The sequence below is a fragment of the Ruditapes philippinarum genome, unplaced genomic scaffold, assembly GCF_026571515.1.
Source record: "Ruditapes philippinarum isolate M1 unplaced genomic scaffold, ASM2657151v2 ctg2584_1_1_1_1, whole genome shotgun sequence".
Taxonomy (NCBI): Eukaryota; Metazoa; Mollusca; class Bivalvia; order Venerida; family Veneridae; genus Ruditapes; species Ruditapes philippinarum.
In genome coordinates this window covers 30,885-49,583 of record NW_026857148.1, presented here as the reverse complement: position 1 = coordinate 49,583, position 18,699 = coordinate 30,885, and the positions used below count along the sequence as shown (strand labels likewise).

The window sequence follows — 18,699 nt, the reverse complement described above, 5'->3', positions numbered from 1 at the left end:
GATCACTCAGACGCAATGTAAACAAAAAATGTTATATGAAAATTGCAGACCTAGTGTCTACAATTAAAGCTATGCTCCAGTTTCAAGTTGCACTGACACTGATACGATATGTTCATGTGACTTTGCAAAGTTCCAACAGAAGATATATACCTCAAATTTTGCTTCAAGCATTACTTAGACAAGGAAAGGCACAAGAGTAGTAAAATAAGAATTACAGGTACATTATTTCTTACATACATTATCTAGTTGATAACAATCTGATTCAACACTCATTTTATGAATCAGTCAACACTTCCTCATAAATGCTCATGGTTTCTTAACTAAGCCTTGTGGTTATAAAAGTTTTTCATGAGCTCTGCCTCTAACCCCCAGGATTTTCATTGGTCAGGGTACATTCTGTGCTTGTTTGTAACAATTCAAATACCTGAGATCTGAGTTTGAGCTTAGAAAAAATCTGTATAACCTTGTGCCCTGTACTTAACTGTTTATAGCTTGGACCCTGTACTTAACTGTTTATAGATTGTGCCCTGTACTTAACTGTTTATAACTTGGACCCTGCAATTAACTGTTTATAACTTGGACCCTGTACTTAACTTTTATAACTTGGACCCTGTACTTAACTTTTTATAACTTGGACCCTGTACTTAACTCTTTATAACTTAGACCCTGTACTTAACTTTTTATAACTTGGACCCTGTACTTAACTTTTTATAACTTGGACCCTGTACTTAACTCTTTATAACTTGGACCCTGTACTTAACTCTTTATAACTTGGACCCTGTACTTAACTGTTTTTGCCTGAATAGATGCCAACTTCTTTGAAACGGGGGATCAAGAACAAATCGTTCTGTGTCGTCGCCAAAGTTAAGTTTAAGCTTTACATATCAAACAACATTATGTTTGGCCATTAACCTTCTGAATTTCTTGATCAACTTACCAAATATGGGTGTATCAAGATAAAAATTTGAAGTTAGTCAACAGTATAGAGCAGCAGAATAAAAGTAAGGTATAACAATGCAATCACTAAGGCCATATAAAACTTACTGCTAGAACTTTTTCTTTCACTCCACCTATAGCTAGAACTTTGCCTGTAAGAGAGATTTCTCCTGTCATAGCTAGATCTTGTCTACATGGCTTATCCAGACCTAGAGACAATAATGCTGTAACTATGGTAACACCAGCACTTGGTCCATCTTTTGGTGTGGCTCCCTAGGAGAAAAGTAACATGTATAAATGTGATGTGATTCAAAATATATGTCTTTTTGTGAATTTACAAATTTTTATTACAGCTTTCACAAAACACAAAAATATTTCAAGGAATTGTCAACTACAATGTAACCATAGATCTATTTCTTGTAAAAAGAAACTTTTCTTTATTCCATGAACAATGAATTTTGACTCTTTTTCTTTCTTTTTTTTTACAAAACCTTGAGAGCAGAAAATTTATACCTAAAGCACTAGATGTTAACTATCAAGATCATTGCAATAATCATATATAAGTCTGCTACTCCTACACTAAGCACTGAAGAATAATAGGGACATTTAGTAAGATGGTTAAATCCTTCCCGCAATGCGAGTGGATTTAAGACATTAAAACAATACAATCATAAAAGAGGTAAATACTTGTTTAAACCCTCTTTGTGTTACCATTGACTGATGCAGAGACTACATTTATATTGCAAAAGCCAAATTTATAACTAATTATCTTTATAATTTCATTGTCTATTGTATCAGGGGAGATAAATAAAATTTGACTGAGACTACAGAACATTATCAAAGAAATTTAACTAAAATTCTAGGACTAGGTAGCTTTCATTTTATTTCATGCAAATGTCAAAAGGTTGGTGTAATACAACTTGATAATTGAACAGAATTAATTGTTTTAATGCCTTTGAATGATTGCAGCTAGAAAAACACAAGTATAGCCAGGTAAGTGTGTATATCTCTGCACACAGATTCTATGCTAATAGATTTATCATTTTGATACTGAAATCTCTTAAAATATCAAGCAACAAGGTAAGAATTAATTTTCTATTCAATTCATCTTGTTTAATTAATTAAAGGTAAATCTTAACATATGTATTAAGTTTAACATAAAATAAAATAATCAAACTAGAAATGTGCCCCCAAGCTCCACTGTTTTGTCAGTCTACAGACAAACAGACGGAGAGAAGAACGGACAAGGGCAAACCTTTATGCATCCCTTCCCAAAGCAATAGGGGGATAAAAAGGCCCAACAAAGCAAAACTGTTAGGTTCAAATATGACTATGCCAGTGTTGCCGACATGTTAAACCAACTAAAATTACCAAGTTTTTTAACATTTTTATTTCTTTTTCTTGTTTTTTCTTTCTTTTTCATAAAAGATTGAAATTTTGAGGTTATGAATGGATTACCTCTGGTATATGAAGATGTAATTCGCCCTTTTCGAGTTGTTTGTTTCCTGGCTCTAGTTTATCAAGTAACAACTTAGCCTGGGTGTATGCTATATGTACACTCTCTTCCATCACTTTACTAATGTTACCAGTAATCTCTAGAGAACCTTTCTTCTCCGGGTCATTGTCAACTGCTTTCTTAATGATTGTCTCTATATATAATGATGCTCCACCTAGCACAATAAATCCAGAGGAATGTGTTTTTATTGTTGTTTTTTTACTGCACTACATTACGAAAACAGTATTGTCTGTCATAAAGACCACACAGAAAACTTGACCAACAGCATTTTATCAACCCATTTAAATAATTTAAATTTACAAATTACCTCTTTAAGAAAACTGCTTTAAAAAACCAACTGTAGACTAACATTTGTCAACATAAACAACTTTCCAGATCATTATTAGACGGTGCAGATGTGCTGGCTGATCTTGGTCTGCACTATATAGTACAGGTATTTTATGATGCCTCTAACAGTAAAGAACTGTCTATATGAAATATGAAAACTTGGCACTTGTGAACATTCACTCAAAAGAAAAGAACTATCTTAATACAGTGATATTTTAAAACTAAATACCCATGGACGTCCATGCCAGGCCTGTAACAACACCAGCAGGAGTTGACTGGTACATCCTATCCTTTGTAAACAGGGGCTTGCCAACAAAATCTTGTAGTTCATTTAAACCAACTATAACATTCGTGGCATCTCCAGATACTATTTTAAATGCAGCTTTCCTGTAAATCTGAAAGGAATATAAAGGAAAATTAAATTTTATTTTATTGCCATATTATAGGAAAGGCCAGTTATAGATTACTTGTGTCTGTTTTTTTAAAATTCAACATAAAAATGAAAATGGTTGCAAAAATGATCTGATGTTAATGAGAACCCTGGTTCATCATTTTGATGAGTTTTTTCTTGTGGTAAGTTTTTGCAGTCTAAACCTCTACACAGACCCAACACACTGACCTTGCAATTATCATTGGACTAATGCTACATTTAGTAGCCTCGGGCACTTATTTTCTAGAATATATACTTGCACTTAAAAGTCTTTGCTAGTTCTATTTTGCTTTGTAAATCTTGGGGCTGTTGTTTAATCCTTGTTACTTTGTTATTGTTCTATTGATTCTTTACAAATATGAATAAATTCATACATTGTTTCAGTAACTCAAACAGAAATATTTCATAATCATTTCATAAAGCATAGCATATACATTCTGAAGCTAGAAGTTTCCATTTATTATCACATACCTTTTCTACATGTTTCTGTAGATTTCTCACACCACTCTCTCTACAATAATGGTGTATTAATTCTTGGAGGGCATTCTGGGATAGCGTCACCTGATCTGCCTTGATTCCCGAGTGTTCCTGAGCTTGAGGCACCAAATGTTTCTATCAAACAAAATTAAAGAAATATCTAGTAACATAAAAATAAAGCAAGGGAATTTTTTTTCCAAGGCAAAAATACTGACCAAGAAAAAGCTTGACAAAAATCACTTAGTTTTCAATTAAAGTATAGCACATTTTCTTACTCTCATAAAAGACTGTAACACAGAGGGAAAACTTATGTGTCAAATATCCTGCACAAATTTCAGATTGTGACAAAAGGAGTAGATAGCTGATTAAGTGTGTTTACAAAAGATTACATATAAAATTACCGAGCGAACGCCAGTAAGTATATAAAATTACCATACATATATAATATTACCTCAGCTATAGCTAACTTCTCCTCAGCAACATAACCAGATAAATCTATAAGCTCCATCCTGTCTAACAATGGTCCGGGAATTCTCTCAAGATTATTGGCAGTACAGATAAATAATACCTACAATATATTACAATTTATTTTCATATATCATTATAACAACACCTACAAACTATAAGCTAAGTTTTTCATAATTTCCAATCTTTCTCAGTATGTCTTCTGTTGTGTATATGTCAAAATTTCAGTCAACTTTGATGAACAAAACATAGGAATTCAAAGTCATGGAACAGAAGCCTCAACCTTCAAGACCAGGAAAATCTATACTTACAGCTATTTTTGATTAAATACAGACAAAAAATTGTCCCCTTAAAGTGTTTTATATCAGTTTCTCTTATAACAAAATTTCCTGTACTAACCTAAGGTGTTCTAAGAAATTCTGTATCATCTCTAAATTTTGGAAGAAAAACAAGATATCATCAAGTTTTAATTTATCGTCATAATATAAATCAACAACTAACAAAGTGATAATTACTTTAGATAGATCAACATTGACATCAAGATAATGATCTAAGAAGTTGGCATTTTGTTCTGGATCTAATACTTCTAACAATGCTGATGTAGGGTCTCCTATATGTCCTCTGAAAATCTTATCAACCTAAAAAAGTAACACAAATTATAATGACATCTTCCTATGAAATAAACAAGAATCTGTGTTTGATTTGATAAACTCACTGTTGTCAATAATTTAACTTTAGAGAGTGAAGTAGCTAATTTGTATGTGTCTTCTCACCTGAGCATGTTTTACTCTATCCTTCAGTTTCTTTTTCCATCTTAGCCTTTTCATCTTTATTATTTCTCTCAAAAGCCTTAAGCTATTAAACTCGTAAGTAAATGCCTTCATTAATTGTTAACACTTTTTTAAATGATAAGAAAGAACAATTTGTTACTAAGAGATGCAAGCAAATTATCGCAGTTCATGAAGAAAACCAAATCATGTGTAGAAATCTGTAATTGGCACCCTTGACCTTGACCAACTGACCCCTACCTCTATCAAAAGGAATAATATCATGCACGTTATTTTCCTACCAAATATGAAATAAATTTGTCAATAAATAAAGGCTGTATGGGCAAGTGTAAATAATCTATTTTTAGCACTGGTGACCTTGACCCAACTGACCCCTAACTCCATCCAAAGGAAGAATATCATGCAACTTATTTTCCTACCAAATATGAAATAAATCTGTCAATATATAAAGGCTGTATGGGCAAAAGTGTAAAAAATCTATTTTTAGCACTGTTGACCTTGACCCAACTGACCCCTAACTCCATCCAAAGGAAGAATACCATGTAAGTTATCTTCCTACCAATTATAATACAAATCTGTCAATAAATAAAGGCTGTATGAGCAAAAGTGTAAAAATCTTTTTTAAGCACTGGTGACCTTGACCCAACTGACCCTACCTCCATCCAAATGAGAATACCTCAATTTTATATTCCTACAAAATATACAAGACATCTGTCGATAGAATAAGTTAATACACCTGTAAAAGTGTAAAAAGTCTATTTTTGACATTGGTGACCTTGACCCAAATGACCCCTTACTAAAGGAAAAGGAAGAGGACCTCCCTTGGTATAACTATTATAAACATGAAAGACATTAACTTAAAAATAAAGGCTGTATGAGCAGAAATGTTTAGATTTATTTTTTTACACAAGTGACCTTGACCTTGACCTAGAGACGCCTAACCCCACAAAAAATTAGAGGACTGTTAAAGGTATCAACTACCAAATATGAAAGATTTCATTTAATAAATTAAGTAATTAGGTGAAATTTTTTTTATAAATCCAACTTGGCGGAATAGGTTAACCATACAAGGCCCTATTTTCAAAGTGATAAAAGGGAAATTACTGGGGAAATGGATGGCACATTTATATAACTTGGCAATATCATGTACATTGTATTGATAAGTAAGTGTGGAAATTATTAAGCCATTTCCAACTTGCCGGTTTAGGTTAACCAGATGAAATGTGCTTCTCAAGCAGACACCTTGCCTACCTTCTTCATATAAGAAATTGCCCATTTTTTGTAATGAAATTTACTGGTGAAAAAATTCTTGTATTCATACATTATCACTGTTTCTTACATTTTTAATGGTTGTTGAATTGCAGTGTGCCACACAAGACAGGTACAAAAGTTACAAGAGCACCGCTTGGCGGAGCATTATATGCCCGAAAGTGTTGTTGTTTTTTTTTTAGTAAGGATGAAGCATTTGTAAGACATGGGAATTAGCTGTTCATCCTATAAAATTTTACAGCTGTAGGTTGATTAATACTTAAATTATTAATAATGACCTTGACCTTTGACCTTGTGACCCCAAAATCAATAGGGGTCTTCTACCTTATATGGACAATCATCCTAAGAAGTTTAAATATAGTGGGCCAATTGGAACTTTAATTATGCTCTAGAAACTGTTTTCAGTAATAAAGTAAAAGTGACTTTGACCTAGTGACCCCAAAATCAATAGGGGTCTTCTACCCAATATGGACAATCATCCTATGAAGTTTGAATATAGTGGGCCAAATGGAACTTAATTTATGCTCCGGAAACTGTTTTTGGTTTTAAGGTAATTGTGACCTTGACCTTTGTCCTAGTGACCCCAAAATCAATAGGGATCTTTTGCCCAATATGGACAATCATCCTATGAAGTTTGAATATTGTAGGCCAAATGGAACTTAAGTTATGCTCCGGAAACTATTTTCAGTTTTAAGGATATAGTGACCTTGACCCTTGACCTTTTGACCCCAAAATCAATAGGGGTCTTCTACCTAATATGGACAATCATCCTATGAAGTTTGAACATTGTGGGCCAAATGGAACTTAAGTTATGCTCCGGAAACTGTTTTCAGTATCAAGGTAATAGTGACCTTGACCTTTGACCTTGTGACCCCAACATCAATAGGGGTCTTCTACCCAATATGGACAATCATCCTATGAAGTTTGAACATTGTGGGTCAAATGGAACTTAAGTAATGCTCCGGAAACTGTTTTCAGTTTCAAGGTAATAGTGACCTTGACCTTTGACCTTGTGACCCCAAAATCAATATGGGTTTTCTACCAAATATGGACAATCACCCTAGGAAGATTGAACGTTGTGGGTCAAATGGAACTTAAGTTATGCTACGGAAACTGTTTTCAGTTTTAAGGTAATAGTGACCTTGACCTTTTGACCCCAAAATCAATAGGGGTCTTCTACCTAATATGGACAATCATCCTTTGAAGTTTGAACATTGTGGGTCGAATGGAACTTAAGTTATGCTCCGGAAACTGTTTTCAGTTTTAAGGTTATAGTGACCTTGACCTTTGACCTTTTGACCCCAAAATCAATAGGGGTCTTCTACCCAATATGGACAATCACCCTCTGAAGTTTGAACATTGTGGGTCAAATGGAACTTAAGTTATGCTACGGAAACTGTTTTCAGTTTTAAGGTAATAGTGACCTTGACCTTTGACCTTTTGACCCCAAAATCAATAGGGGTCTTCTACCCAATATGGACAATCATCCTGTGAAATTTGAACATTGTGGGCCAATTGGAACTTAAGTTATGCTCTGGAAACTGTTTTCAGTTTTAAGGTAATAGTGACCTTGACCTTTGACCTTGTGACCCCAAAATCAATAGGGGTCTTCTACCTAATTTGGACAATCATCCTATGAAGTTTGAACATTGTGGGTCGAATGGAACTTAAGTTATGCTCCGGAAACTGTTTTCAGGTAATAGTGACCTTGACCTTTGACCTTTTGACCCCAAAATCAATAGGGGTCTTCTACCCAATATGGACAATCATCCTATGAAGTTTAAACATTGTGGGCCAAATGAAACTTAAGTTATGCTCCAGAAACCAAATTGCTATTGGACAGAACTGTTTTCAGTTTTAGGGTAATAGTGACCTTGACCTTTGACCTTTTGACCCCAAAATCAATAGGGGTCTTCCACCCAATATGGACAATAATCCTATGAAGTTTGAACATTGTGGGTCAAATGGAACTAAAGTTATGCTCCGGAAACCAAATTGCTAACGGACGGAACTGTTTTCAGTTTTAGGGTAATAGTGACCTTGACCTTTGACCCCAAAATCAATAGGGGTCTTCTACCCAATATGGACAATCAGCCTATGAAGTTTGAACATTGTGGGCCAAATGGAACTTAAGTTATGCTCCGGAAACCAAATTGCTAACGGACGGACGGACGTTCTAACAGGAGAGTAATAATGTGGCTACTCTATTGTTCTCTCTTTTGTTCTTTTTAGCCACGCAAAAGAAAATAGCCACATAAAAGCATTACGGGATGAATGACATCAAAGAGAAAGAACAGTTACCTATTGTCCCTCTAGCCACATAATTACTGTCCTGTGAGTGTGGACAGACAGACAGACGGACGCCAGGGGGTATAACATAATATGCCCTTTCGGGCATATAAAATAAAAGCAAAAATAAAATTATGATCACCTCATCTATTAGAACTAACGGATTCTCAGTCTGTGTTGCCTTCAAACACTGGATTAATTTTCCTGGCATGGAGCCAACATATGTACGACGATGACCTTTGATTTCTGCTACATCATAAATTCCACCTACACTAAATCTGTAATACTGATGAAGTAGCTCTCATTAGGACATTTGCACAAATTTTGCTAAAAATATTTTACCATTAAACATAAAATTTAAATAAAATGAATTTTTCTTGAACAATTTTAAAAATGTACGCCTTCTGCGTAACATGTTTGTTTGGGTTTTATGTTACACCAACACAGTATAGGTCTTTTTGTGACGTTCCAGCTTTACTGGAGGAGGAAGACCTCCGGTGCGCTTCTGTGCAATATTTCAGGCACGAACAGGCACCTGAGTAGAACCACCAACATTTCTTAAGCTAGATGGATAGCTATTTCACATGAAAGAATCCAAAGTCTCTGTCGGGATTCGAACCCACAGCGGTGAGGGGCAAGTGGTTTGAAGTCAAGGACCTTAACCACTTGGCCACAGACGCCCCTCTGCGTAATATAGATGTTCTTTTAAACAAAGAGTTACAAAGTAATACACAATCTAAAATGAATTATTCTTTTAAACTTTACAAATTTCGAAACAAAATTGAAAATGTATAGAATTTTTCAGTAGGAAATGAATAAATTAATCACTCAGAACATACCTTTCTATTTAATGCCCTGGCTATAGATTTTGCTATACTAGTTTTACCTACACCTGGGGGACCATGGAAACATAGAATCTTGCCTTGTTTACTACCTTTAAGTTGACTCACAGCTATAAATTCCTACACAATACAGAAATATATTTTAAAAACATTTCTGCAATCACCAAACAATTTTCAGTATCAAAGCAATATACATGTTAAATTCAATTCCTTTTACAGCTGGTCTATTTGTATCATTTTAACTAAAATTCAGTTTTTTTTTTTTAATTTTTTAAACAAACTGTTTGCAAAGCAATGTATCTCAGATTAATACCTCATACCTATTTCCAGAATATACTGTAGTGCATATTGATGCTTTCTAATATAACTTCAAGACTGGTTCAAAATACATGTATATTTTGTATTTTAAAAGCTATCCTTTTCATATAACAAGTAAACTAAAACCTTGATAATATATTTTACTAGACTTTTTATATTTTCTTTTTAGATTTGAAACGGTCCAATCTGGCAGGCAGCTGGCTCTTAATAACAACCCTGTAGAACAAGTTAAATAAACCCTATCAATATATTTTTTTAAACAATCAAAACAAAATTTCATCACCACATTTTACTTCCAGATCAAATAAAATCTCACCAATATTCTCTTTTTAACATCTTCCATACCATAGTGGTCTTCTTCTAATATTTCCTCAGCTAGTTTTATATCTATATTTTCCTCACTGTATTTTCCCCATGGTAGGTTGGTCAACCAGTCTAGGTAATTCTTGGTTACACTATAATATATTTCAGATATAACATTTCAAATCCCTATTGTCAAGTATAACTTGTATTGTATAGCGAATGAACTCCACATTTTTTATCATAACTTATATACGAGATAAATCCCTATTTTCTACAAAAATGTGTATTCTAGAATATTGTATAGGAATAAAATCCCAATTTTCTGAAATAACTTATATAATACAGTGAAAGTTGAGAAAAATCCATGGCTTTCAGACCGAGGGTTTTGTCTGGTTTTCTCAATGTCCCTTTTAGGATCCTATGTACTGAGCATTGACTTACAATGGATGTTGTATATTTGCATTTTCATGATCATATGTACTTATATTGCTAAATAAAGAAATGATGAATTAACAAGTAACACGTTTTATTTATTTTTGTCACATTATTGCATCTAAATACAACAAGAATTTGTAACAGAGTAACCAACGTCCCCCGCCTCAGGGAATTTTTATACAAAGCATAAAATTGTGCTATTTCAAAAGATTGAGGTATGGATCTCAGGACTTTCAGTCCAAAATTATGATCAATGCTAGATCTGCAAATGCAACAATAAATTTATTAAAGAAATAAAATGAAACACAGTATCTAAAAATTTATCATGTAAAGCTTTGACCTCTAAGTGTGACCTTGACCTTGGAGGTAGTGTTGCAGGTGTTATGCATGACATATCGTCTTATTATTGTAACTATTTGTGCCAAGTATTTTCAAAATCCCTTGAACTATAAAGAAGTTATAGATCGGACACAAAATATACCCTATAACCGACTATGTAAATCTTTGACCTCTAAGTGTGACCTTGACCTTGGAGGTAGGGACACAGGTGTTACACATGACATATCATCTTATCATTGTGACTATTTGTGCCAAGTATTGTCAAAATCCCTTAATCTATGAAGAAGTTATGGACAGGACACAAAATATACCATATAACAGACAGTTAACCTTTGACCTCTAAGTGTGACCTTGAACTTGGAGGTAGGGGTGCAGGTGTTGTACTTGACATATCGTCTTCTTATTATGACTATTTGTGCCTAATTATTTTTAAATCCTGAAAAAGTTTTTGATCGGACACAAAATATACCCTAAAACAGACTATGTTAATTTTTTACCTCTAACTGTGACCTTGAAGTTGGAGGTAGAGATGCAGGTGTTCTGCATGACACATTGTCTTATTATAGTGACTATTTGTGGCAAGTATTTACAAAGTCTTTCGATCTATGAAAAAGTTATGGACCGGACACAAAAAATACCCTATAACAGACTTTGTTAATCTTTGACCTCCAAGTGTGACCTTGACCTTGGAGGTAGGTGACCAGTTGTTTTGCATGACACATCCTCTCATTATTGTGAACAAATGTGGCAAGTATTTACAAAATCCCTTCAAAGATAATAAAGTTATGGACGGGACACAACATATACCCTCAAATAGACAATGTTGACCTTGAATGAGCAAGTGCGACCTTGACCTTGGAGGTAGAGGTCTGGTTGTTGCGCATGACACATCGTCTTATTATAACAAACATTTGTGCCAAGTTATTTCAGATTCCTTTGATAAATGACAAAGTTATGGACCGGACACGAAAGTGTGACGGACGGACAGACGGGACAGACGGACAGACAGACGGACGGACCGACAGACAGACAGACAGATGGACGGAGCCTATTTCTATATCCCTTTTTTTTTCTTCGAAAAGGCGGGGGACAATAAAATTTTGATTTAAAATGAACACCAGTTACCTCATAACGATAAGTCCTATTATATCCGCACATGTTTACATTTGGGTACTTGATAATGATTTAACGATCATAGTTTACTTTGTTTTATTTTTAATAATGCCCCTCACTGTAAATTTTTTTGATGTCATATTTGCCAGATAAAGATTCTGAAGTTCTTGGCAAAGTTTCACTGTCTTTAATTCATTCAACTTGGTCACTTATAGATAGCTCTCGTTGAATTCTTTTTGACGATAGAATATAACTTGGGCCGATAACTGTCTTTTCCATTGCGTTGATGTTTTGGGAAATGAATATACTGTAAAATCATTATTATTCGTGGGGCACGAATTTTCGTGGTTTTCGTGGGTAGGTCAATCCACGAATTTAAGGTCCCACGAACTTTTATCCCAACAAATACTTCTTCCCCAGTCTTTGTTTTATGTATAACAAACAAGCGTCGGCTCTGTTCCGGCCGATATTTCGTGAAATGGATGTATATACAGACAGATAATCAGGTTAGTGACATATTAAATCCGTTTACAATATTTAAGACACTTGAAAGAAAACTCGATTATATGTCCTCAATTTACTGTCACAAATGTCGCATATAGTACTTGATCGTTGTAGTCTACTAGGACTTGATTGTGTCAACAAGAATACTTGACATAATCGAGTAAATATGGGAACCCAGGCAGTCTTTGATATTAATGTCGTTAGTACACAAAACTATAAAAAAAATGCGATCGCTAAAACAGACTTATTGTACATTCTTTTGTCGTTTTAAATGATCAAGTTTATATGAATTTTAATCTGTATTTGTGCGAATGCTATTCCGTCAACATCAAAGACACCACCGATTTTTACAAGATATAAAAAAAAATACAAGATCCACACATACTCGTCTTATTTACCGAGATAAATTTTTATGCATGTAAATTTACACAGTCGCTGTGACGTTGCGTGTAGTTAAGTACTGTCAAATATGTTAAGACCAATTAAGGGTGTAAACTTAACCTGTCAGGTGTCGTATAAATCATGCGATGTTTACACCGGCGAATTACAGGGGCAGTGTGTATATCATGTCACATAAATGTGTTAATTGCAGTCAATTATCGGCAATAACTGTGCTATATAAGTTATGCCAAGAGGCAAGGATTAAATTTATTGACAAGCGCTGTGTGACAAGTAAAGATATGTACATGTTGTAAGTAAAAATGTTTGGCGATTAAGTTTAAGATTATTTTGCTAGGTAACTGAATTTTTTTTAACAAGAAAACGAAAATCCACGAATTTAAGAACCAACGAAAATGCCCTTTTTGATTAAACCACGAAATTTCATGCCCATGAATTTAAGTGAATTCGCAGTACAAAAGCAACGCAGTATAAAAATACTCTATTTTTTATTCATACTGATTTTAACTTACCAATTCCTCGTGCATTTTAGCATTGATATAAAACTGTAATATCTATGTTTTACTTCATTATAAATCAAAGAGTGAAAAGAGACATAATAAACAAATCAGACAATCAGTGTTCCATAACCGCTCAGTTAGCGTATTAGACACAACCAATTGACAAGTACACAAGGTTATTCACCCAGTATTGTCAGGGTAATTATCTCTAAAATAGCCTTCATAGTCCCCTATCAGCCATCCGATATTCGGTTTTTACAGATTCCGGTACTGTCAATGTTTAATGCAATAGTTTAACGGACTGAATTAATCGTCCGGTATTTAGAGAGTTCAGATTTTCTCAGAGTCCGTTTTTTCCACTTTCACTGTATACATTATGAAAACTTTTTTAAAAACTTGTTATATACTCAATTATACTTTTTTCTAGATTAATTTGGTATTTTGTACTCTATAAAATCCCTATTTTCTAGAATAACTTATAATATATACTAGGGATGGCAACGAATACCAAAATCAATACTCGAGTACTCGGTCATTTTTCCGATCGAGTACTCGGCTTCTCGGATGATTGCCAGTGATCTTCAAAGTTTATCACACAATATCAACACCGTCCGCATGCTACTTTCGTTTTCTATTTAAATTCATAGAATTCTGTAGATAGTAAATAGGACTGCACGGGAGACAAATTAATTATAATTAAATCAACAACATAATATTTTACAACGTTTTAATTAATGCAATATCAAGTTTTAAACATGTATAACAGTTCATATATCTTTTTTCTTCTTGAAATAATATAGACTGATCGGCGGCAACAAAAGTTTAACCTGGTCTAAATACTAGTTACCTTTATTCTTACATTCATGATAGCAATCGGCCCTTTGTTGTTTTCAAAACAGTTACTTTGGCTACACAATTAAAGGTAATTAAATATCATAAAAGGCTGGATGACATAAGCGACACAGGTGCGCGTGTCAAACTGTTGATCGCCTTGTTAAATTTATGATATCATTTTTGCACCTCTGCAAGGATGTTTTGATTGCATTTAACGTGTATTTATGAAGATACATGCTAATCTCCGAATTTCTGAACTAATTGGATATACCAATCTTTCTAAATCGCAAAAAAATAGAAAATATATATTTTTCCGAGTAATCGAATATCAATTTTGTTAACCGATATTCGGACGTTTGATCGAGTACTCGGTTAACCGGTAACTTGTTGCCATCCCTAATATATACCAAATATAATTGCTATTTTCTAGAATAACTTGTATTTTATATGTTATAAAATCCCAATTTTGTAAAATAACTTATTTTGTTTATGTAATAAAAGTGCCAATTTTCTGGATTAACATGTACTTACTTGTACTCTGAGGAATGGCTATCAAGGCTACACAACTTTTTAAACTCTTCATCTATCACTTTCTGTACATGGTCTGGAATAATTAGATCCTGAAATAAAACAAGACAGGCCAGTCCTGTTAAAACTCTAGCTCCATTTTAAGACCTGCATAAACATATACATTTGCAAGTTAATCCATTTTATCATACACTCTACAAACAAGGCAGCCAACAGCATACCAGACGGTCACACAGCAAGGATTTGATGGCAAGCCTGACTCTACGCTTGCTGGTAAATGTCATTTATTATTATCACTAACACTTAAAGGGTTTAAGGTCCCAGGCCATATGATACAATTCTGGTAATATCATGAAAAAGAGATAACTGCCATTATATCAATTCAAACTATTTCATCGAATTTTACTGGTTTACTGCTGGAGGAAGACATCAGGTGCCACTCCCTTTGTGCATTATTTCAAGCACAAACAGGCTTTTAAGCAGAAAGACCAACTTTCCGTAAGCTAGCTAGATAGCTTTCTCACATGAAACAATACCAAGATGCTGGTGCAGCTTGAACCTACAACGTTGAAAGGAAAGGGTTTGAAGTCAATGACCTTAACCACTCAACCACAGAGGCCCAGATGAGAGCTTGACTTTAATATTTGCTTGATTACTTGAGATGTGGTTAACAAGCAATAGTATTGTCAATGAACTGAGAAAAGGATTTGGTGGTTTTCTGTAGTAAATGCTCGAACATGTATTGAATTCTAAAAACAAATATCTATACATAAATTTTTTGTTCACTCTACAATAGCTTTAATAATCTATGAAAAGAAATCAAAATAATGTACAAACCTTAGTCCTCTTTTTCATTTTTTCCTCAAAACCCTCAGCATCATCTTTCTCGATACCCAGTTCTTTCCTCACTGTTTTCATTTGTTCACGTAACATATATTCTCTATGTTGTTTCTTCACCTTCTCTTCCACCTAAATATTAACAACAAGATACGCAAGATTAACTCTTTATCAACTTGAAAGAGCAGATAAATTTAACCTATTCTGATAGGGCTTTGTAATGCCAACCTAGTAATATGGCGATACATTTTACGATACAGACATTGGTTTTAAAAAGGGTTTGCACATTCTGATAAAATGAAACAGGAATATGTTGTCATCAGCCTCACAATTAAACATATCACATAATGCAAAATTGTAAATATGCAGGTTATCATTAGGCAATTCTTCATAATTTTGCAACGACCTACCTAGGACAGTTTTTTAAAAAGAAAAGCTTACTTCTTTCCCAATTTTTAATTGTAATTTACTAACAGCCAGTTCCTTTTTCACCAAGTCTAATGTCAGAGATAATCTTTTAGGAATCTAGAAAAGTAAACATGGCTTCAATTAGTCAGTAAGTACATGATAAAACAAATTATAAGAAGCAAACTCAACATAAGAAAATTTACAAGAACAGAAGAAAAAAACCTCAAAATAATAAGAAAAAAATCTTAGTTTTCTGAAGTACATAAATCAAGAGATAAGAATAAATTGTAGGAAAACTCGAAAAAAAAACAACCTTTTTAGGATTCAACATGTTGGATCATATAAACCATGAGAAAATTTTATTAAAAAAAACCCAAAAACTTACCAACTTTTATCAAAATTTGCAGTCAACATTATATTTACATTGTATGCAGCAGAATAATCAATTCTATTTAATGAACAATATCTTTCAGTAAAAAAAGATTTTATCAGGAGTTTTCAGCAATGATGTAAATGTCGAAAATGTATAAACAAGGCATCTTACATTTGTTTCTTCCATGACTTTCTGTATTTCTTCAGAATCAGCTGTTGACAATGCAGCTCCTAAAACAACATTCACAATCTGTATTACAATAATAGTGATCCTGTAAAAAGTTACCAGTATATTTTTAGTTACTTTGCTTTTATCTTTTTACTTTGTCAAACAAGTAGGGTGGAGAAAAATTTCAAACACCCATTTCTGCTTTAGTACACTTTTAATAAGCTAGATTATAGCCTTATCACATAGCAGAATTATCAGAATTTGAACACATCATTCTGAAGCAAAGTATTCAAAGTCAGTAACCTGAATCAGTTTCATATACAGTGCACTCTGGATACGAGATCATCGGGACTTCACATAATTCCTCGTTATAACCGGGTCTCATTATAACTGGGACATAACAAATTGTAGAATCCGAAACCGTCAAGCATCATTAAAGAGTACATAATGGGAGGTAACTCTTTGCACTCAGAAGCATTTGTTTTATTTAAATAAACATGTATATAAATATATCTAGCTATCATAGAATTTAAACAAAACATATAAAAACACATAATACTACGTTCAACCACATGGGTTTTTATTAATATGTACATTTTAAAGTTCGTTTTCAAAAGTCATGCAGTATATTTCTCATGAACATCAAATAACACTGAAAGAAATTAATCGCTTCCTTTGTGCTAATCACTCAATAAAATTGTTTTGTTAAGACATTTCATCGCTAAAAGGACAATTTAGCCCGGAGCGCTGACAAAACACAAGGCGCTAATTACTCAAAAATTTCAATTTCTTCCTTAATTGTCCTTTGTTTTTGGTCACCATTGCTTTTCTCAAGGTGTCAAACTGATGCAGACATGACCTCGCTAAAATTCTGAAAAATATGCATGGGACGTCGAATATAAATATACGTTGTAACCGGTATCTTGCTAAAACCGATTTCGTTATAAACGATATAAAATGAAAGGAAAATAGAAGGAAAAAGGCAGGGACACAGTAGAATGTACGTTATAAGCAGTATCTCATTAAAACCAATCTCGTTGTAAGTGGATTAGACTGTATTATAGTCACTGTAGTGTATAACAGTATTTGATTATTCTAAAATGATACTATTATCATAAAAATATACATACCATATAGAAAAGTTGAACAACAAAAATTCATTGATAAATACTTAGACATTGTGAGTAAGGCTTTATTAATGACATGTATATACTATAAATGAATGAAAATTGTCAAAAATAGTACAAGTATCATATGTCTATAAAAGAGTACAAATTTAATACTATAATACCAGTTGTTTAGAGTTAGAATATAATTTTGACTAAAGACAAACTTGCAATTATGGAATGATAGAAGCTTACAGCATAACTTCAGAATGATCGTAAGCCGAAAACTTTAAGATACATAAATGCTGATAATTATAACAATTATAAAATCAAAGTTTATTTGGATTGGGCAACCATATTAGATAATACAGCAAACAAGTTCGAAGGTAATACACAAACAATAAGTTATGGATACCATTCAGATAACACAGAACAAGTTTAAGTCAAACAAAGGAGCACTAATTATTTGCAAAAGAGCAATATATGGGACTTGCTGCCAATCATGTGTTAGATAATCAAAGAGAACAAGTGTGTGAAGTTTCAATCCATTCCCTTCAGTAGTTATCGAGATACCAGCTTACATGCAAAAACTTAAAAAAGAATTTATAAGCCGAAAAAGGGGCATAATTATGCAAAAGGCAATCAGAGTTATGGGACTTGTGCCAATCATGTTAGACAATCTTAGAGAACAAGTGTGTGAAGTTTCAATCCATTCCCTTCAGTGGTTATAGAGATACCAGCTTACACGCAAAAACTTAAAAAAGAATTTCTAGGTCGAAAAATGGGCATAATTAAGCAAAAAAGCAAATCAATCAGAGTTATGGGACTTGTGCCAATAATGTTAGATAATCACAGAGAACAAATGTGTCAAGTTTCAATCCATTCCCTTCAGTAGTTATGGAGATACCAGCTTACACGCAAAAACTTAACCACAGGGACGCCAACGCTGACGCCAACAAATTGATGACTGCATTAGCTCGATTATTCTGCAAATAGTCGAGCTAAAAACAAATGCTTATTCAAACGAAAAACTACTAAGCACCATAATGATCCATTTTTTGCCCAAGGTCTGTTATGGATACAAGGAATAGCAAGGGGTGTTGATGTTCTTACCTAAATCACTTAAATATGATGGATTCTCATACATCTTTGAGCCGACTTCTAACTGTATATGTGCTCTAAAATAGTCAAACAA

General features: G+C 33.5%; 1 protein-coding gene across 1 annotated transcript in view; it reads right to left on the bottom strand.

Annotated features, from left to right (window-relative positions):
* Window positions 1-18,699, bottom strand: part of LOC132748934 (lon protease homolog, mitochondrial-like) — a 29,773-nt gene that overhangs the window by 2,383 nt on the left and 8,691 nt on the right. Inside the window, exons 8-21 of the mRNA XM_060738605.1 lie at window positions 18,618-18,682; window positions 16,402-16,460; window positions 15,891-15,974; window positions 15,450-15,581; window positions 14,616-14,704; window positions 9,974-10,112; window positions 9,337-9,459; window positions 8,640-8,783; window positions 4,667-4,789; window positions 4,138-4,254; window positions 3,681-3,821; window positions 3,009-3,174; window positions 2,395-2,606; window positions 1,045-1,209 (exon numbers count right to left, since the gene is read on the bottom strand). Coding sequence (XP_060594588.1) covers window positions 1,045-1,209; window positions 2,395-2,606; window positions 3,009-3,174; window positions 3,681-3,821; window positions 4,138-4,254; window positions 4,667-4,789; window positions 8,640-8,783; window positions 9,337-9,459; window positions 9,974-10,112; window positions 14,616-14,704; window positions 15,450-15,581; window positions 15,891-15,974; window positions 16,402-16,460; window positions 18,618-18,682 — 1,759 coding nt within the window. The remainder of the gene's footprint in view (window positions 1-1,044; window positions 1,210-2,394; window positions 2,607-3,008; window positions 3,175-3,680; window positions 3,822-4,137; window positions 4,255-4,666; window positions 4,790-8,639; window positions 8,784-9,336; window positions 9,460-9,973; window positions 10,113-14,615; window positions 14,705-15,449; window positions 15,582-15,890; window positions 15,975-16,401; window positions 16,461-18,617; window positions 18,683-18,699) is intronic.